Below are 16,374 nucleotides of genomic sequence, written 5' to 3' on the forward strand. Positions count from 1 at the left end.
TTCGGGAGATGTATGTATCAGGAGTGGGTTGCCTTTTTTTCCGGAATAAATTTGAATCTTGCTAGATGATACGCGATCGCATGCACATCATCCGTTCTTAGCTGTGGCGACGTAAATATACTCGTACTAAAACCGTACGATGAATGAAACTTGGGCGTATAAACAAAGTACAGCATACAGGGAAACGTGAAATGCAACACGAATTATTTTATGTTCGTGGGCTGTTCCTACTGTCGTCTGGACAACACCAGTGGGGAACATTCGTTCCGGTATTTGCCCTTAATTAATTACCTTACTAATAAAAAGAAAGCCATGGATCGAATATTGCTTAACGACATTGGACCGTCAACAAGAAAATAATGAAATTGAACGATATCACACCATTTTCTTTATTTTATTTATATTTTTTAATCAGGTTATTGACATAAAAAAAACTGATGAAAATGCGACTTTAAACATCTTGAAATCGGCTTCCCCCGTTTTGAAAGAAAAAAGAGAGAAAAAAAAAAAAGAAGAAAGAAAACCATAAAGAAAAGAAACGAAAAAAAAGTTTCCACTTTGCCACGATTATTTATCATATTTATGCATTTTTGAAAATAACTTTCTGCGTTGTCTCTGTAGTATGCGTTTCCATTTTTTAGACGTTTTAATCTATGAATAATCCATACGCGTTCCCTTTCGCGCACGTTATACGGACACGCGCCCGAGCAATTACAAGCGTGCGCGCCTCTCTCTCTCTCTCTCTGTGATAATCACTGATCTTGTGCGTCCGCACACATGCATCAGAACGAGAACACACACACCACACACACACACACCACACACACACACGCTTCCACATGCGTGTTCACCCGCATGCGTTTGCAAGATAATCATTAAGCAGAATATAATTATGAGTTTGCGTCAGCTTGTTTTCAGCTGGCACCGTGATGACTATATATATACTATCTTTCGTCAACATATTTCGTCGCCGATATTATTTAGTTCTATTAAGTTGCGTGACAACAAACGGAAAATATATGACAATGATATAATTTTGCACAGCAGAGATCTGCACCGTCGCAAACACCCTCCCACCACCCGGTTTTTTTTTGATTTTGTTTTGTTTTGTTTTTTTTGGGGGGGGGGGGGGGGTATTTTTTTCCAAACTGAAGAAAACTGGTGTTTTGGTGGGTGGGTAGAGTGTTTGAAACGAAGCTGGAAACACGTCAAGGACAGAAGTGTGGTCTTCAACGTGGTGGTAGGTTTATGTTTTCTGCACGTCCAGACACTGACTGAGCAGCCGTTGTTGTGTTTACCCCTTAGTTGTGTCCTGTCACCTGCCAATGAAGAGAACGCACTGTTCGTTACAGCATTTTCAGATTATGTACACGGATGGGTGTGTGCTGCTGTCTGGGTGGTTGGCTGCACTTGTCTGGAAAAGGCCTCTGCCAGCGAAAACACTTTTATTTGTTTGGTTGTTGTTTTTTTCAGTCTGGGAATTTTGGCATCGCCTTCACTCTGTGTGTGTGCGTGTGTGTGTGTGTGTGCGCGCGTGTGTGTGTGTGTGTAACGATCTTCTCCATACTCTGGCTTTAAAAAAAAAAAAGAAGTTTGTTTTAGAGGTGATTTCTTTAAAATTGTGAGTACGACTTAAAGAAAGAAAAGGAAAAAAAGCTATCCTTTTTTTTTCTGTTTCTGTCCACGAAAACCACGTATGCAGTGTTTGCGTTCGCAATGCACATGCCAAGACAAAAAAATATAAAAAAAAATATAAAGTTAAAGTGATGTACGTGTTACCACAACTCCGTCTCGGCCTGCATGTCCCCTCTCTCTCCTTCTCTCTCTCCCCGTCTTTTATTTTCCATCTCCCCTTTATTCACCCTTCTTTTTCTCCGGTCTTGGAAGTACTGAGGGGTTATCCCAATAAACAGTCTGCACGCCACCTGTATTTACCTGGATTTAGAAAATGGATCAACTTGATGAACCTAAGCAAAATTGAGACATTCTTCGGCAACAGACATTTGTTTATGACGCACACACACACACGCGCGCGCGCATAACGAACATTATTAATGTTCTAGGGCAAAGTTGACGAATACAACAGGTATTTAGGTTGTTTTTTGTTTGTTTGTTTTGTTTTAATTGAAGAAATCTTAAACCCGGCGGGTGACATCATTTAATATTTATCTTTGATAACACAATTACAACAAAAACACCGTTCTGCTGCTAGTGACTCAGTGCATGCTCCGCAGGGCGTTTCCACACGCATTCAAGTGACAGCACGTTTTCGTCACCGGCTGCGTCACTGAACGCACGGAGATGACAAGAAAATTAATGCGCGTGCAGCTCAGATTAGACATAACACTGTGTTGAAGGGTCGCTTCAAGCATGGGTATTTAGTTCGTTCATAACTGTTGGGAATAACGCTGCATACATCAGTGACGGTGATAAAATACCATGGGATTTATATGATCAACAAGTCTGGTCAACCAAAAACCAACCCGTGATTTTGATGATAGACCTGTGTTATTGTGTAATGCCTGTTGTCTGCACATTATACACAATCAGGCGCAGACACTTACCGATGACGGTTTTACCGAAATCCATTATGTGTGCTACAGTCTTTCTATTCAAACCGAGTATTTAGATATCTGCGCTTATTCTGTGTACAGAGTTGTATCCTGCAGTTGTACGTTTTTAGGTCATTATCTGTTAGCTGTTATTAAAATAACTTGGAAGACCCTGTGCGCCTTTATACGTGGCAATTTTGAAAAATCTTCATTTTACAAATATGGTTTCGGTTTTTTTAAGGCCCCCAATCCACCATAACTATGAAATGCAGTCTTTTCTTCCACGTGTGTATGGAGTAGGAAGAGAGTGTGTGTGTGTGGGGGGGGGGGGGGGGGGGGGGGGGGGGATGCGTGTGCGTATATGCGTTTGTGTGTGTAATTCTCTCTCATTTTTGTCACCGCTGACAATCATGGACAGCGAACAGAACAATAAATAACGTTCCCACTGACGCGTTCGTTTCGTTTCCATCTTTGTCAGTTGTCGTCACATCCTCCCCTCAGGTGTTGAAGTTTCTGTTTACAGAACTGTAATCTATACTTGATGCGATCTGATTTCCCTCATCCAGGAAACCTTCCCTCCACATACACAGTTCACAGAGGCTTGGAGCAGATGCCGCTCCCGGTTTGCTGCAGAAGCAAGGTTGATTTCTATTTTATAGTTCTGGCCGTTCCGCGGGAGCAATAAAGTAGAAACGGTTGGGTTTACGCCAGGAAAAGGCAGAGATTTTTTTTTTTTTTTTTTAACTTCCTCTTCTTTTTCTCACCCCATTTTTTTTCCCCTACCGGTAATTACCTCTTCAAGCTCCGCGTTACGGGATAAAAATATCACCCAGGTTGCGCGGGTTCCTAAAGGTGCAAGTTAATTATCGACGTTCGTTATTTTCTGGAATACCTTTTATCCTGCACATCAGGGTTCGTATCGTAAATCGATGCTTCTCTCAGGGCATGGTCAGGAACAGCATGCTTATTTTCGGACGATTAGCCAAATCAGACTGGCAGGAGATCGTATCTGGTTAGATACTAACCTGAGCGTCGATAAAAACAGTACGAAGAGGTGAACACAAAACCGGCAAGCCATTCACACGTGGCCCCACTCTCATGATATTCCTATGTTTTATACTTCTTAATCAACTGAAGTAGTGCGATGCATGCGACAGAGGAATGGATACAACCGACGTGTTCTCCGTGTATCCTTTTCGGGAGACGTCTTTCCTCAGGTGGTCTATCTTCATTGTATTTAGTATATATTTTTTTTAAAGGAAAAAAAAAGAGATAAGAAATAGGAAAACACGACATTTTACATTGTTGATTGTAGTCCGGCCGACCACACAGGGCCATATCAGGACTACCAAAGTAAATATAATTCGATAAATAAACAAAACAAAACAAAACAAGGAAACAAAGAACATTCCTATTCTGTTCGACCCTTGACAAGACGTATAAGGTGAAATAACTAGGCTAACGGATCAAATCAAATCAAATCAAATCATGTTTATGTATAAGCCCAGCTGAACGAATGCAGACCATTTCAGGGCTGAATACCCGTCAGTTCTTCTTCTTCTTTTAAGTTGAAGAGAGAAATGCTACAGGAACTGAAACAGTATCCAGGTTGACATCCCAAAACAATGATCTTTATGGAGCCAACTGTAAAACGTTTTTCCTGATATCATGCAGATCCCAGCAGTCAATCAGAAGGTGTTTGACACTCAGAGGCCGGTTACACGGCACACACCTTGGACTGATATGGACACAACTTGGACGTTCCTAACCTCTCAGGATGAAAGACTGTGTCAGTTAAGAATGACCGGATAGAGCCTGCAGAGGACGGTCTCATCTTTCCAGTTTCCTAGAACGGTAGGAAGATTTTTTTCTTTATAGGTCAGAACGAACGAATCTGAAACGACTTATCAATAGTTCACAAGTTTATTCTTCTTGCCAGAGGTGTCTCACACGTCAGTGAACGGCATTGCAGTGCCAGACAGTTCCTGATTAATGGCATTCTCAGCGAATCGATCAACCACATCGTTGCCTGGAATACCCAGGTGACTAAGAATCCAGGTCAGAGTATTTTCATAGTCTTTGTTTATATAAGAGTTCTATACAGTTTGTGAAATTCAACCAGCACAGGACGATCAATGTTTCGGCCGGCGAGAGTGAATTAGCGAAGATGAAAATGGTGTAGGGGTGAGACTGGTGAAGCAGTTTCGAAGATACGAGGGAAGTGAGCCCAACAGTATAAACGGGACTGTCCGAAGGACGATGTTCAGCGAAGGTGAATCCTGCAGTGGACGGGCAGAACGCAGCAGCCCCCACTCGTTCTTCCGATTAAAACCACCCGTAAAAAAATAGTGAAAGGAGGACAGGATTGGAAGAATTTGGAGTTAAAAGCTTGGTAGACAAGAGAAATGGTGGTGTTTTTCTTGTGAGCAGTCACGTCGAAGTGCACAACTGGCGTTAATATCGATTCCTGATAGAAGCTTGATGTGGACTGAAGCTGTAATTTGAACACACACACACACACACACAAACTAGAGGAAACGGAACCAGTATATTGCGATTGTAAGAACACAGACCGCCCTTGATCCCCCCCCCCCCCTCCCAACCAACCACAGTAATTTTTCCATTTTCGCTTCTGTAAGTGTGTTACATCATGACCTACTGGGCCTACTGGATAAACAAGGCGTTACGTTCACACGATGTAAACAGCCCATGATAGTGATAGTATCTTTGTAATGTCCCCCGTCTCTTCACGTGGCTGGCTGTTCCACCTCACCGAGATGCTGTCTCCTCTCATTTCCCTTCGGTCTGCACTGCAGGACCTCTCTTGCTACCCGTGTCTGAATCACACCACGTGAACCTCACCTGCCCTTTGTTCCCTCCCTCCCACCCCTGAGTGAGAGGAAGAAGTATTGTTACACAGGTGGTTTATCTGCCACTCATGTGCATTTCGCGGCACGGACTGGAGGGGAGGGGTTATGCGTGCTAAAGAGCTGATGAGCTATTAACTGATATTGCAGTACCATTAAACACCACCAATTCTTAGTATATGTACCATTAAATAAAATCACGACAGTTATGCCATTTTTGTATTCTTTCGCATATGTGTTTAACTGATATGAATAAAAACCATTGTCTTTAACCTCAGAGGGATAGATCAAATCAAATCAAATCAAATCATGTAGCTTTTTGCACAGCCGACCACGAAGGGGCCCAATCAGGTCTGATTACCTAAGGTCCTTTAAAATGAGACATCAGAGGGAACGTTTGATAAACTTACTGACAAAGACATGAGTGTGGGCCAGGGAGGGGAATACCGGACGGGAGGCAGACAGGCGGGGCGGGGTGGGCGGGTGCACCGGGTGAAGACAGACAGACCTGCACCTTTCTTGTCACCGTTCCAGCCAGACACCTCGCTCTTTTTCCTCTTCTTCACCTGTACGTCTATACCTGCTGACGTTTGTTCTGCGGCCCGCACTGCACCCACCTCCTCTACCCATGAACGAGCGAGCGAGCGAGAGGGAGAGGGGGGGGGAGTGAAAGAGGGAGAGATGGTGGAGTGCTAGAGGGAGAGAGACAGAGGGAAACACACAGAAAGAGACTGAAATTTAGCTTCAATGCTTTTTCCGTGTTCGTTTCACACCAGTTTCTCTTTCTGTTCGCGTGCTTCCTCGTTTCTGAAAAATGCGGACATGAGGACTGACAAAACAACAACCACGCTCTTTACAAAGTGACAAAAACTAAGGTTGAAAAACAAACAAAACAAAAAAACCTGGTGTTATATATATATACTTACCTTCATGGCATGTCACTGGTATCATTCTTCACCCCCATGCCTTCACAAAAAGCTCCTTTGTTTTGTTCTAATGTGATCTCAACCACCACCATCCCCTCCTCAACCCCCCTTTCCCCTCCAGAGCTTGCGTTCTCAGGCGGAAGAAGCCGGCTGCACTACTTATTTGTTTTACTTTTCGCGGCAGTTTTAAACACAGTGTATCTGTTCACTCAGTGCGCGCGCGCGCACTCACACACACACACACAGAGAATACAGAAGCATGTGTGCATGCGAGTTCGCAGCTTGAATTGGTAGGAAGGTACCATGAGCCTGAAATATGAGCACTAGTCGACCTCAAGGGACACAGGGATGTATATGTATAAGCAGAATGCTCAGAATGTTGTTCACATTGTGTCGTGCAAACAGTGTGTAACCTTGCGTCAGCACAGGTTAACATAGACGTACAATATACACCGGCATGCTGTCAGTGTTACGGTCGTTGCCTACACATTATGTCGGTTAAAGTGCTCTTCCCTCCTGAACCTCCCCCATCCGCCAGTCCCTTCTTATCCCCCCACACCTCCCCCCCCCCCCCCCACACACATACAAAAAACTTCTTCCTCCCCCCCTCCCTCCCATACCTTGGCCACTCACACCGTTCCTCCTACTCCCCCATCCCCCCCACCCCCAACACTTCTCTCAGGCAGGCGTTGCCAGCAAGGTATGCGTTAGTGACGTCACAGCCCGGTAGGTAAAGTGGATGTTGAAAGGAGCGGGAGGGAGAAAGAGAGAGAGGGGTGGAAGGGGGAGTGGGCACAAAAAAAAAGAGAAAAAAAAGAAAAGCAACAAAAAACAACAACAAAAAACCAACAATCCAGTGGATTGGTTACACTGAATGAACTGAACTCTTTTGGCGGGAGACAGAGAGCTTGAAAGAGAGAGAGGAGGAGATGGGAGGGGTAGGGGGCGGGGTAGAGAAGGAGGAATGGGGAGAGTGGGGGGGGGGTATGGAAGGGGTGGGGGGTGGGTTAGGGGACGGGGTTGGGGTGACTCAAACCGTGTGCTCCTGGGCTGTGGGGACTGTGCAGTGCTGTGGGGGAGGGCAAGCAAGCAGCAAAGCATGCACATTACTCCTACACTGCGCGTGGCGGGAAAAGAGTGAGTGTCGTCAACACTTTTGCAGAGGGGTTGTGCGGGGGGTGGGGTGGGGGTGGGGAGCTTCCGCTGGCTGTTCTCCCTGTACCCCCCCCCCTTCCCCCTCCTTGCCTGGCTGTTACCCACATTCATGCATACCTCGCCCAGAGAGAGTATTAAACACACTGTCTTTTCCTCGCCTGTATGTCTCTGTGTATGTGTGTGTGCAGCAAGTGGGGTATCCGACAAGAGGTGAACAACGACCAGAGCTGCTCTTTTGCAGTCCCCCTCCCCCTCTCTCTCTGTCTCTGTCTATCTCTGGGCCATGTCTGCCTGGCTTCTTGCCACACTGCCACACGACCAAGACAGGGAAGGAGGGGAGATGTTTGCATCAGATGTTTATATTCTTGAACACGACAGTTACTTTCATCCTTGGTTTGGAGCTTTTGAAACCTGGTTGTGCGTGACTGTGAGTGAAAAGGTACTGGCGTCTTCGGGTTTCTTTATATATATATATATATATATATATATATATATATATATATATATATATATATATATTGCTTATATTCGTTATGACAGTGACTGGTCACTCTAACACACTGGAACCAATCACAGTGGAAGCCGACACGTCCTGAAGTCCACAAGAAACGAAAACTAAAATTACGCTTTCAAGGAAATCACCCTAAAACCACATGGGTCTAGCCAGCATGTGGAGGGGGGTGGGTCAAAGGGCGAGCGGAGGTGCTGACAAGTTTAATCAACCCATTGTTTCACTTCTGCTATACCGCATTTTCAGTTTTTGTGCTTCCTCTATCTGCAGTGTCTGTCTTCGGAACCAAGCAACACCCCCACCCCTTCTGTTCAAATCCCAGAAAAAAAAACTACTCTGTTATCTGAGACGTTTTTTAATTCATTATTTTTTTTATATATTTTTTTAATCCACTGTTAATTTGAGCTGTTTTCTGCTCATGGGTGCGTGTGTGCATGGTGGAGTGTGGTTAGTCCTTCTCAGGTATGGCTGCGTCTGAATGGGCGATTGCCAGCGTATCGAGTCCAAGTTTGACAAATGCGCTATACAGATGCCATTTACTTTTATTATTAGTTGTCTCTTCTTCTTCCCCCTCTTCCTCCTCCTTGTTCCTCTTCTTGTCCTCCTTCTTCTTAATTCCCACGTGTTCTCCTTGTTCTCCTTCTTACTTCCCACGTGTTCTCCTTCTTGTTCTCCTTCTTCTTTCTTCCATGTGTTCTCCTTCTTGTTCTTACTTCCCACGTGTTCTCCTTCTTGTTCTCCTTCTTCTTTCTTCCATGTGTTCTCCTTCTTCTTGTTCTCCTTGTTCTTACTTCCCACGTGTTCTTCTTGTTCTCCTTCTTCTTTCTTCCATGTGTTCTCCTTCTTCTTGTTCTCCTTGTTCTTACTTCCCACGTGTTCTCTTTCTTCTTGTCCATGTTCTCCTTCTTCTTACTTCCCACGTGGTCTCCTTCTTGTTCTCCTTGTTCTCCTTTTTACTTCCCACGATGTCTTCTGGTCTGTGGCCTCACACCTCAATCGTTCCGAAACACGTGACCTTGCCTAGACTGGAGGTTAACAGTTTATATTACCTGGAAAGATCGTATCCGGAATTCATGGTACTCGAAATAAAAGCTGATCATCTGGTAACGCTACGTCCGGTGTCTGTTGGAGCTACTCCGTGCAACGGTGACATCAGTGACTGACGCTTGATGACAACTTGACACTTGAGCTACTGGCAAGCATTGGCAATATATTTTGTACATGTTTCACGATGACTTTGCAACGTGAAAGATCAAAAGTATCGACTGACATCTAAACAAAACATCTGGACCAGCTATACATGTGACATACATTATCAGAACATTTCTTTTTTTTCCTCATCAGGTTTACGCCAAGTTTGTAAGATAGTAAGTCTGACAGTTTATAGGTTTTCACAAATCACCATTTTAGCCACAATTTATTTATTTGTTTATCTTTTTTTGGTAAATTTTTGCTCTTTTTCGATTTCCAGGCTTCGCCAAACTGTATATGTGCCTGATTTGTGCGATCCCAAAACAGTTTAGCAGTCTTGTGGAGACACTGTCAGCATGTTGACACACTATTCATAAACAGTGTAGCCTGTTGACACTGTTCAGTCATAGACACTGTAGCCTGTTGACACGCTGTTCATAGACACTGTAGCCTGTTGACACTGCTCAGTTATAGACACATAGCCTGTTGACACTGTTCAGCCATATACACCGTAGCCTGTTGACACTGTTCAGTCATAGACACTGTAGTCTTGTGACACAGTTAACTTACAGACTATGTAGCCTACTGATGCGGCAATAGTTCAGGCCACATACAACCCGTTCCAGCAAAGCGACGTGTGTGCAGATCTCCAGACCTAACAACGTGTAATGAGCCGTGTTTCTGATGATTATCATCATCCGCACTCCGTCTGCCGAGCCTCGTTGCCCAGTCAACCGCAGTGGAAGAAACGCTACTAATGATCTCTCTCTCTCTCTGAACGCGAGCCCCCGCTCATTTGCAAGCCTGTCTGTCTCTCCGTCTGTCTGCTAGCTCACCCACTTTTCATGCACATGCACGTCCAGTGTGCGCGCGTGTACCATAAGAGGATCGTAAAATATTTCGATTTTTTAAGCAGCGCATGAGGCCATTTTGTTTAAGGGGAGGGGGGGGGGATCCATTGCATGCTGAATTTATGAAATATCAGTTTGAACACAAAATGAAATACTGAAACAATACCCGGCTAATTTCACCGGCATTTTCCCCTGAGATAAATGTCAGTCTGAGTCAGTATATGAATAATATACATTGCTGGTCCTCGTCACTGATCTCGTGGGTTTGTCGTGTCAGCGGGCTGTGTGAAATACGAGCCAACCAGCCTGTGAAGCCAACAGTTATTCAACGCAGTATGACTTCCAGTGGTATTCGGTGTATGATGAAATGCTTTGACAGATCATGAGCATAGTTTGTTGGATTCTGTTTTAAAACAAGAGATGAATTGATGTCCTCCCCAACCCTCCCACGTCCTATCTCGCTCACTGTGTGTATGCGTGTGTGTGTGTGTGTTCGTGCGAGTGTGCATGTTTGCGCATGTGTGTTTCATTTGTACAACGAAAGGTTAACAACACAAGAAATTACTTTTGATCTAATAATTTTTCCCCAGAAATGGTAACTCGTATGATAATAGTGACAGAAGCATGACATGTCAGAGGAGTGTTTTTGCACAGAAAGGAGTTTGAAAGGGAGTTGTTGAGGAGCCACATCCCATGCGGTGTGTTTCACTTCCTCTTTCCTTCACGATAAAGTCACCTGTTGTTTGGTGCGCCACGCACAATGACACAACTTCATCTGTTCAGTCAGTGGCATTCTTTCCTGTCCTCAAGAAACCTCTGAAAGCACCCCCTCCCCCCCCCCCCCCCCCCACACACACACACAGAGTTTTATGATCATACCAGTAACGGGAACTATGAAGTGTTGGTTTTACCACGACAGTCACAAAGGAAATGGTTGTTTTAGCGCGCGACACACACTGCAACGAGAAGTGACGACGACTGTCGGTTTTACCGCCACACAAAACAGGGGAAGTGAGAGGACCTGGTTTTACCACCACCAACATAGAGGGATGGGGATAGTGTGGTTCTTCCACAACTACTGTACCACGCAGGCTGGGAAGTGACAACTTCTTTTTTCTCTCTTTTTTTCTTCTTTTTTTTACCACTAGGCTGTCGTGTCTAGACGGGAAGTGTTCAGTTTTTACTGTCAGAAGGGTTCGCTGAGAAAGATGATGTCAGTCACTCTACGTTCATTTTGGTACATAATGATCTGTGTGCGTTTGTGTCGATCATTGACCACCTATTGTTGAATATATTCTCTGGTGTCATTTCTGAAGGGAAAAAAAATCAAAGATTCCGAAAGCTTAACCCGCTTTCTCGAATTTTGTAGTTTTGATCTGTAATATGCCGATCTTTAATTAACCCTTTTTGACGGAATACATTTACTTCTGTGTTTTTTTACTGGAAGGATAGGTTTGGATTGAATTGGTGGGAAATGATCAAGAGGTAAATAAAATAAAAAAAAGACTGGGGTTGAAACCTGTCCACGTGAGAGTGGCCTGCCAACGAATAGCGACAAGCAGCAGGGTCTGATAGCTGTGCCGTAAAACGTAATTCTGCAACTGCTTCGTGTTCTTTACAAAGTTATGATAGTTTCGTTTCTATCTCTATGTGTTTTCGTGAACGATTATTCGGCGATTTGTGTACTGTATTCCTGTCGGTAGGAGTGTGCCTTCACGTTACCTTCTGTGTGCCCGTCGCTAGTTCAGAGCCATTGTACCAGAGATCATTTGGATTGGTGCGTTCGATCAGAATTTTATACATCGCGATTAACTCGTAGCTAAAACGTTTGTTAATTTTGTTCTTTCCGTTGTTACATTTGGTTTGCCAGACATTCCACGCTTTTTCTTCCTTGCTTACCCCAGGTTCACCATTCAACTCCACCACCTTCTTCTACTTGTTTTTGTTTTGTTTTTGTTTTTTATCATCATTATATTTTTAAACGATAACATTCAAATGTGAACATTAACATTTTAACAAATTCCCACAATCAGCAGTATGTGTGACAGTCCTCCCTTCCTACCCCATTTCCACACAGACCTTCGCCCCCTCCACCCCACCCCCCTTTTTTTTCCACCAGGCAAACGCAGATTCTTCCACACCCTCCAAATTCTGTAAATCTGGGAGCATCAACGGTTTTCAACGTACTTATGCGTACTGGAACTGGAAGCCCAGGTCAAAAAGGTTTTTTTAACTGTTGTTGGATGCAGAAATAGATCTACTTATCGTTTGGTGTCAGTGTGGTAACGGTGTGTTGTTGTGTGGTGTCAGTGTGGTAACGGTGTGTTGTTGTGTGGTGTCAGTGTGGTAACGGTGTGTTGCTGTGTGGTGTCAGTGTGGTAACGGTGTGTTGTTGTGTGGTAACGGTGTGTTGCTGTGTGGTGTCAGTGTGGTAACGGTGTGTTGTGTGGTGTCAGCGTGGTAACGGTGTGTTGCTGTGTGGTGTCAGTGTGGTAACAGTGTGTTGTTGTGTAATGTCAGTGTAGTAACGGTGTGTTGTGTGGTGTCAGTGTGGTAACGGTGTGTTGTGTGGTGTCAGCGTGGTAACAGTGTGTTGCTGTGTGGTGTCAGTGTGGTAACGGTGTGTTGTGTGGTGTCAGCGTGGTAACGGTGTGTTGCTGTGTGGTGTCAGTGTGGTAACAGTGTGTTGTTGTGTAATGTCAGTGTAGTAACGGTGTGTTGTGTGGTGTCAGTGTGGTAACGGTGTGCTGTCGTTGTGTGGTGTCAGTGTGGTAACGGTGTGTTGCTGTGTGGTGTCAGTGTGGTAACGGTGTGTTGCTGTGTGGTGTCAGCGTGGTAACGGTGTGTTGCTGTGTGGTGTCAGTGTGGTAACGGTGTGTTGCTGTGTGGTGTCAGCGTGGTAACGGTGTGTTGTTGTGTAGTAACGGTGTGTTGTGTGGTGTCAGTGTGGTAACGGTGTGTTGTTGTGTGGTAACGGTGTGTTGCTGTGTGGTGTCAGCGTGGTAACGGTGTGTTGCTGTGTGGTGTCAGCGTGGTAACGGTGTGTTGCTGTGTGGTGTCAGCGTGGTAACGGTGTGTTGTTGTGTGGTGTCAGTGTGGTAACGGTGTGTTGCTGTGTGGTGTCAGCGTGGTAACGGTGTGTTGCTGTGTGGTGTCAGCGTGGTAACGGTGTGTTGCTGTGTGGTGTCAGTGTGGTAACGGTGTGTTGCTGTGTGGTGTCAGCGTGGTAACGGTGTGCTGTCGTTGTTGTGTGTTGCAGTGGAAGTGAAGGCCGGGCGCCATGGCGGAGAAGAAACGAACCCGCCTGCGCATCTGTGAACTGAACCCGCACCTGCTGTGTGCCCTGTGTGGTGGATACCTCATCGACGCCACTACCATTGTGGAATGTCTCCATTCTTGTGAGTGGACACCTTGTCAGTGTGTGTGTGTGTGTGTGTGTGTGTGTGTGTGCTTGCGTGCATGTGTTGTCGTCCATGTGATCTTGTACTTGTGCCTGTTCCTTCTTTTCCATCAGTGCTGTATTCATTGTGGATGCTGTATGTGTGTGCGAAGGTCTGTATGGGTGCTTTTTTTTTTCTTTTCTTTTTCTCCATCTCTCTTTCTCTTTTCTTCTGTCTGAACGTATGCTCTTGTCCCTTGTGTGTGTGTGTGTGTGTGTGGGACAGGGCTGTGTTGATGAACGCACATTCGCCTTGTATTGACGTATGTGGGTGTGTATATCTACTACGCTGAATTAAAAAGAAAAAGTCTAATATTCCACGTACTCGTGGCATTCACTCTGTGTCTTCTGTGACGCTGTTGATGATGTGGCTGTTGCGACTGCTCAGTGCTGTCAGCACTAACTTACACGGGGAGTCAGTGCCGTTCATTCCTTTTAATCCCCGTACCAGGCATACAGTCAGCATGGATTGTTTCATTTTCCTGCTGGTATTTTGCATAAATTTTTTTCCCAAATCATAATAGTGTCTGAAATCATAAGCATGAAGAACAATTTTTTTTTTTCCTAGCAAGTTTTTAATGTAGGTATTTTCGTGATATTCTTAGACAATGATGGCAGGCAGGGAGGCTGCGCGGGTTGTTAGTTGAGCAAGGAGTGGTGACAAAGTGCCCATAGCACAGAACATAACAACCCACCCCTCCACCCACCCCACCCCAGAAAGACGGTAATCGACTGCGATTAAAAAGAATCGACAGAATTGCTATTTCACAGATATACCAGACTGATTGAAATGACCTGCAGAAATTGCACAAACTACGAACGTCGTTCAAATCACATTTCATCCACGGCTGCATACCCACTCAACACAAACACGATGCACCAATATGGACAAGAAGCTCCGGAAACATACAGTTTTGAAAAGACGTCAGAACTGCTTTGTAACTGACGCATGTGACCAGCGTTTTGCTGTCGGGTATCGAGAAACCAACCCTTCAACCCCTGCCGTTGTGCACGTGCACAAGTAAAAATAGAGTTGATAAACTGGATTCGATCAATGTACGACTCACATTACAATAGTTCTGGTGTTAAATATCTGAATCTCATTTATCTTTATCAGTTTGATTTATGTATTTGTTTGTTACTAAAAAGCCCAGTTGATCCGCGGACACCATGATCATTTTACCAGGGGTCTAAAGGTAAATTTACATCTAGGTGTTCGGAGACATCTAGACGTTCTGTTCTTGATAACATTATCGAGATTTGAGGTTGGAACAATGCATTCATCGTTCTTCTTTCATTTCTCACGGGTTCGTTGAGTCTCTCTCTCTCTCTCTCTCTCTCTCTCTCTGCATCTCTATTAAACAGATTTCAAGTAAACTGACAAAACAGACTTTATGCATGCAACAGAGTGGAGACTATTCACACACACACACACACACACACACACACACACAGTGAGAGAGAGAGAGAGAGAGAGAGAGAGAGAGAGAGAGCGAGCAGAAATCGTTTCTATCGATCCATACCCCCATCCCTCCTCTCCTTCTTCCCTCCCTTCCGACCCCCTGGCCAGAACGTGATGTCCGTGCTTTATGACAGCACAGGCCTGGCTGCACGACTGGGGCTGCACTCTGCCCATGTCATCTTCATCGTCTTCCTCTTCATTATGTCATCTTCATCGTCTTCCTCCTCATTACCGTCTTAGCAGTCATACCGTCTTATGTACTCGTTTTGTCTCTGTGCAGCCAGCGGAAAGAGGAGGAAATTAGTTGGTGACGATTTTCTGATTCTGGATACATGTGGATAGGCTATCCAGAAGCACAATCTTTACCAACGAAAACTATGTGGGTAGGCTATCCAAAAGCACAGTGTTTATCAACGATGTGGATAGGCTATCCAAAAGCACAATCTTTACCAACGATGTGGATATTCTATCCAAAAGCACAATCTTTACCAACGAATACTACGTCAAACGGAATAAGGAAAACAACAAACAAACAAAATAAACTACGTAGCGTGTGTGTATGGCTGGGGAGAAGGGGTGGGGAAGTTCCGTTTCCATGTTAAGACCGGCTGGGTCAGGAACGTGTACACAGGCAGGGAGATAGATCCACCGAGTGATGTCAACAAGAAGCTGCTACAGACAGATGGCTGGAAGGATCAGCGGGGCGGAGCTGCTATCACCACCACTGTTCTTCTTCTGCTTCTCTTTGACTATTTTTTTCCTATGCTTTCTTCCTTTCGTTTCCACACCCATCATCCTTTCTCGTCCTCCCCAACTACCCACCGCGTCCGCTCCCTAACCATTCCTTCAAGACCATGAGATAATGACAGAGAGAGTGAGAGAGAGAGAGAGAGAGGCAAAAGAATACAGACAGATCGATCACAAACACAAGGCACGAATAGTCGTAGGCGTCACAAGAAACGGTAGGTACAGTGCTGTTGTCTGGAACTCAGTACACACAACGAACATTTATCTGCGAACAGTAGAATCAACATGCACTGGATTATTCTTCACTTCGCTTATTGTTCGAGACCGAGACAGACTGGGAGTGGACCTGATAGGGGGTGTGGGAGGGGCGGGGATATGGGAGGGTTCGGGGTGAGGGTGTGGGGTAACAGCGCTGGTGTGGCGTCCTTGTATTGCTTTTTTTTTTTTTAGTTTCTGCACTCCACTCACGTGAGCACGTGACGTGCGTGTGGTGTGGTGCGAGAGAGGTAAGGAGAGAGAGAGAGAGAGAGAGAGAGAGATTAAAGTCTCAATTGGTTAATGACATAAGCAACATGCTCATATACCTTCCACTAAACCATTTGACTGAGAGAAACTTTTGACACTGACACTTTAATGTCATTGGCTATGAGATCCTTATGACGTGTGAATGCGC

At 44.9% G+C, this 16,374-nt stretch overlaps 1 protein-coding gene across 1 annotated transcript in view; it reads left to right on the top strand.

The window, feature by feature from the left end:
* The window catches only part of LOC143301450 (uncharacterized), a 121,197-nt gene that overhangs the window by 46,345 nt on the left and 58,478 nt on the right, over positions 1-16,374 (top strand). Inside the window, exon 2 of the mRNA XM_076615754.1 lies at positions 13,313-13,451. Within this exon, the coding sequence (XP_076471869.1) occupies positions 13,334-13,451 (118 nt within the window). The 5' untranslated portion in view covers positions 13,313-13,333. The remainder of the gene's footprint in view (positions 1-13,312; positions 13,452-16,374) is intronic.

The sequence above is a fragment of the Babylonia areolata genome, chromosome 2 (genome assembly GCF_041734735.1).
Source record: "Babylonia areolata isolate BAREFJ2019XMU chromosome 2, ASM4173473v1, whole genome shotgun sequence".
Taxonomy (NCBI): Eukaryota; Metazoa; Mollusca; class Gastropoda; order Neogastropoda; family Buccinidae; genus Babylonia; species Babylonia areolata.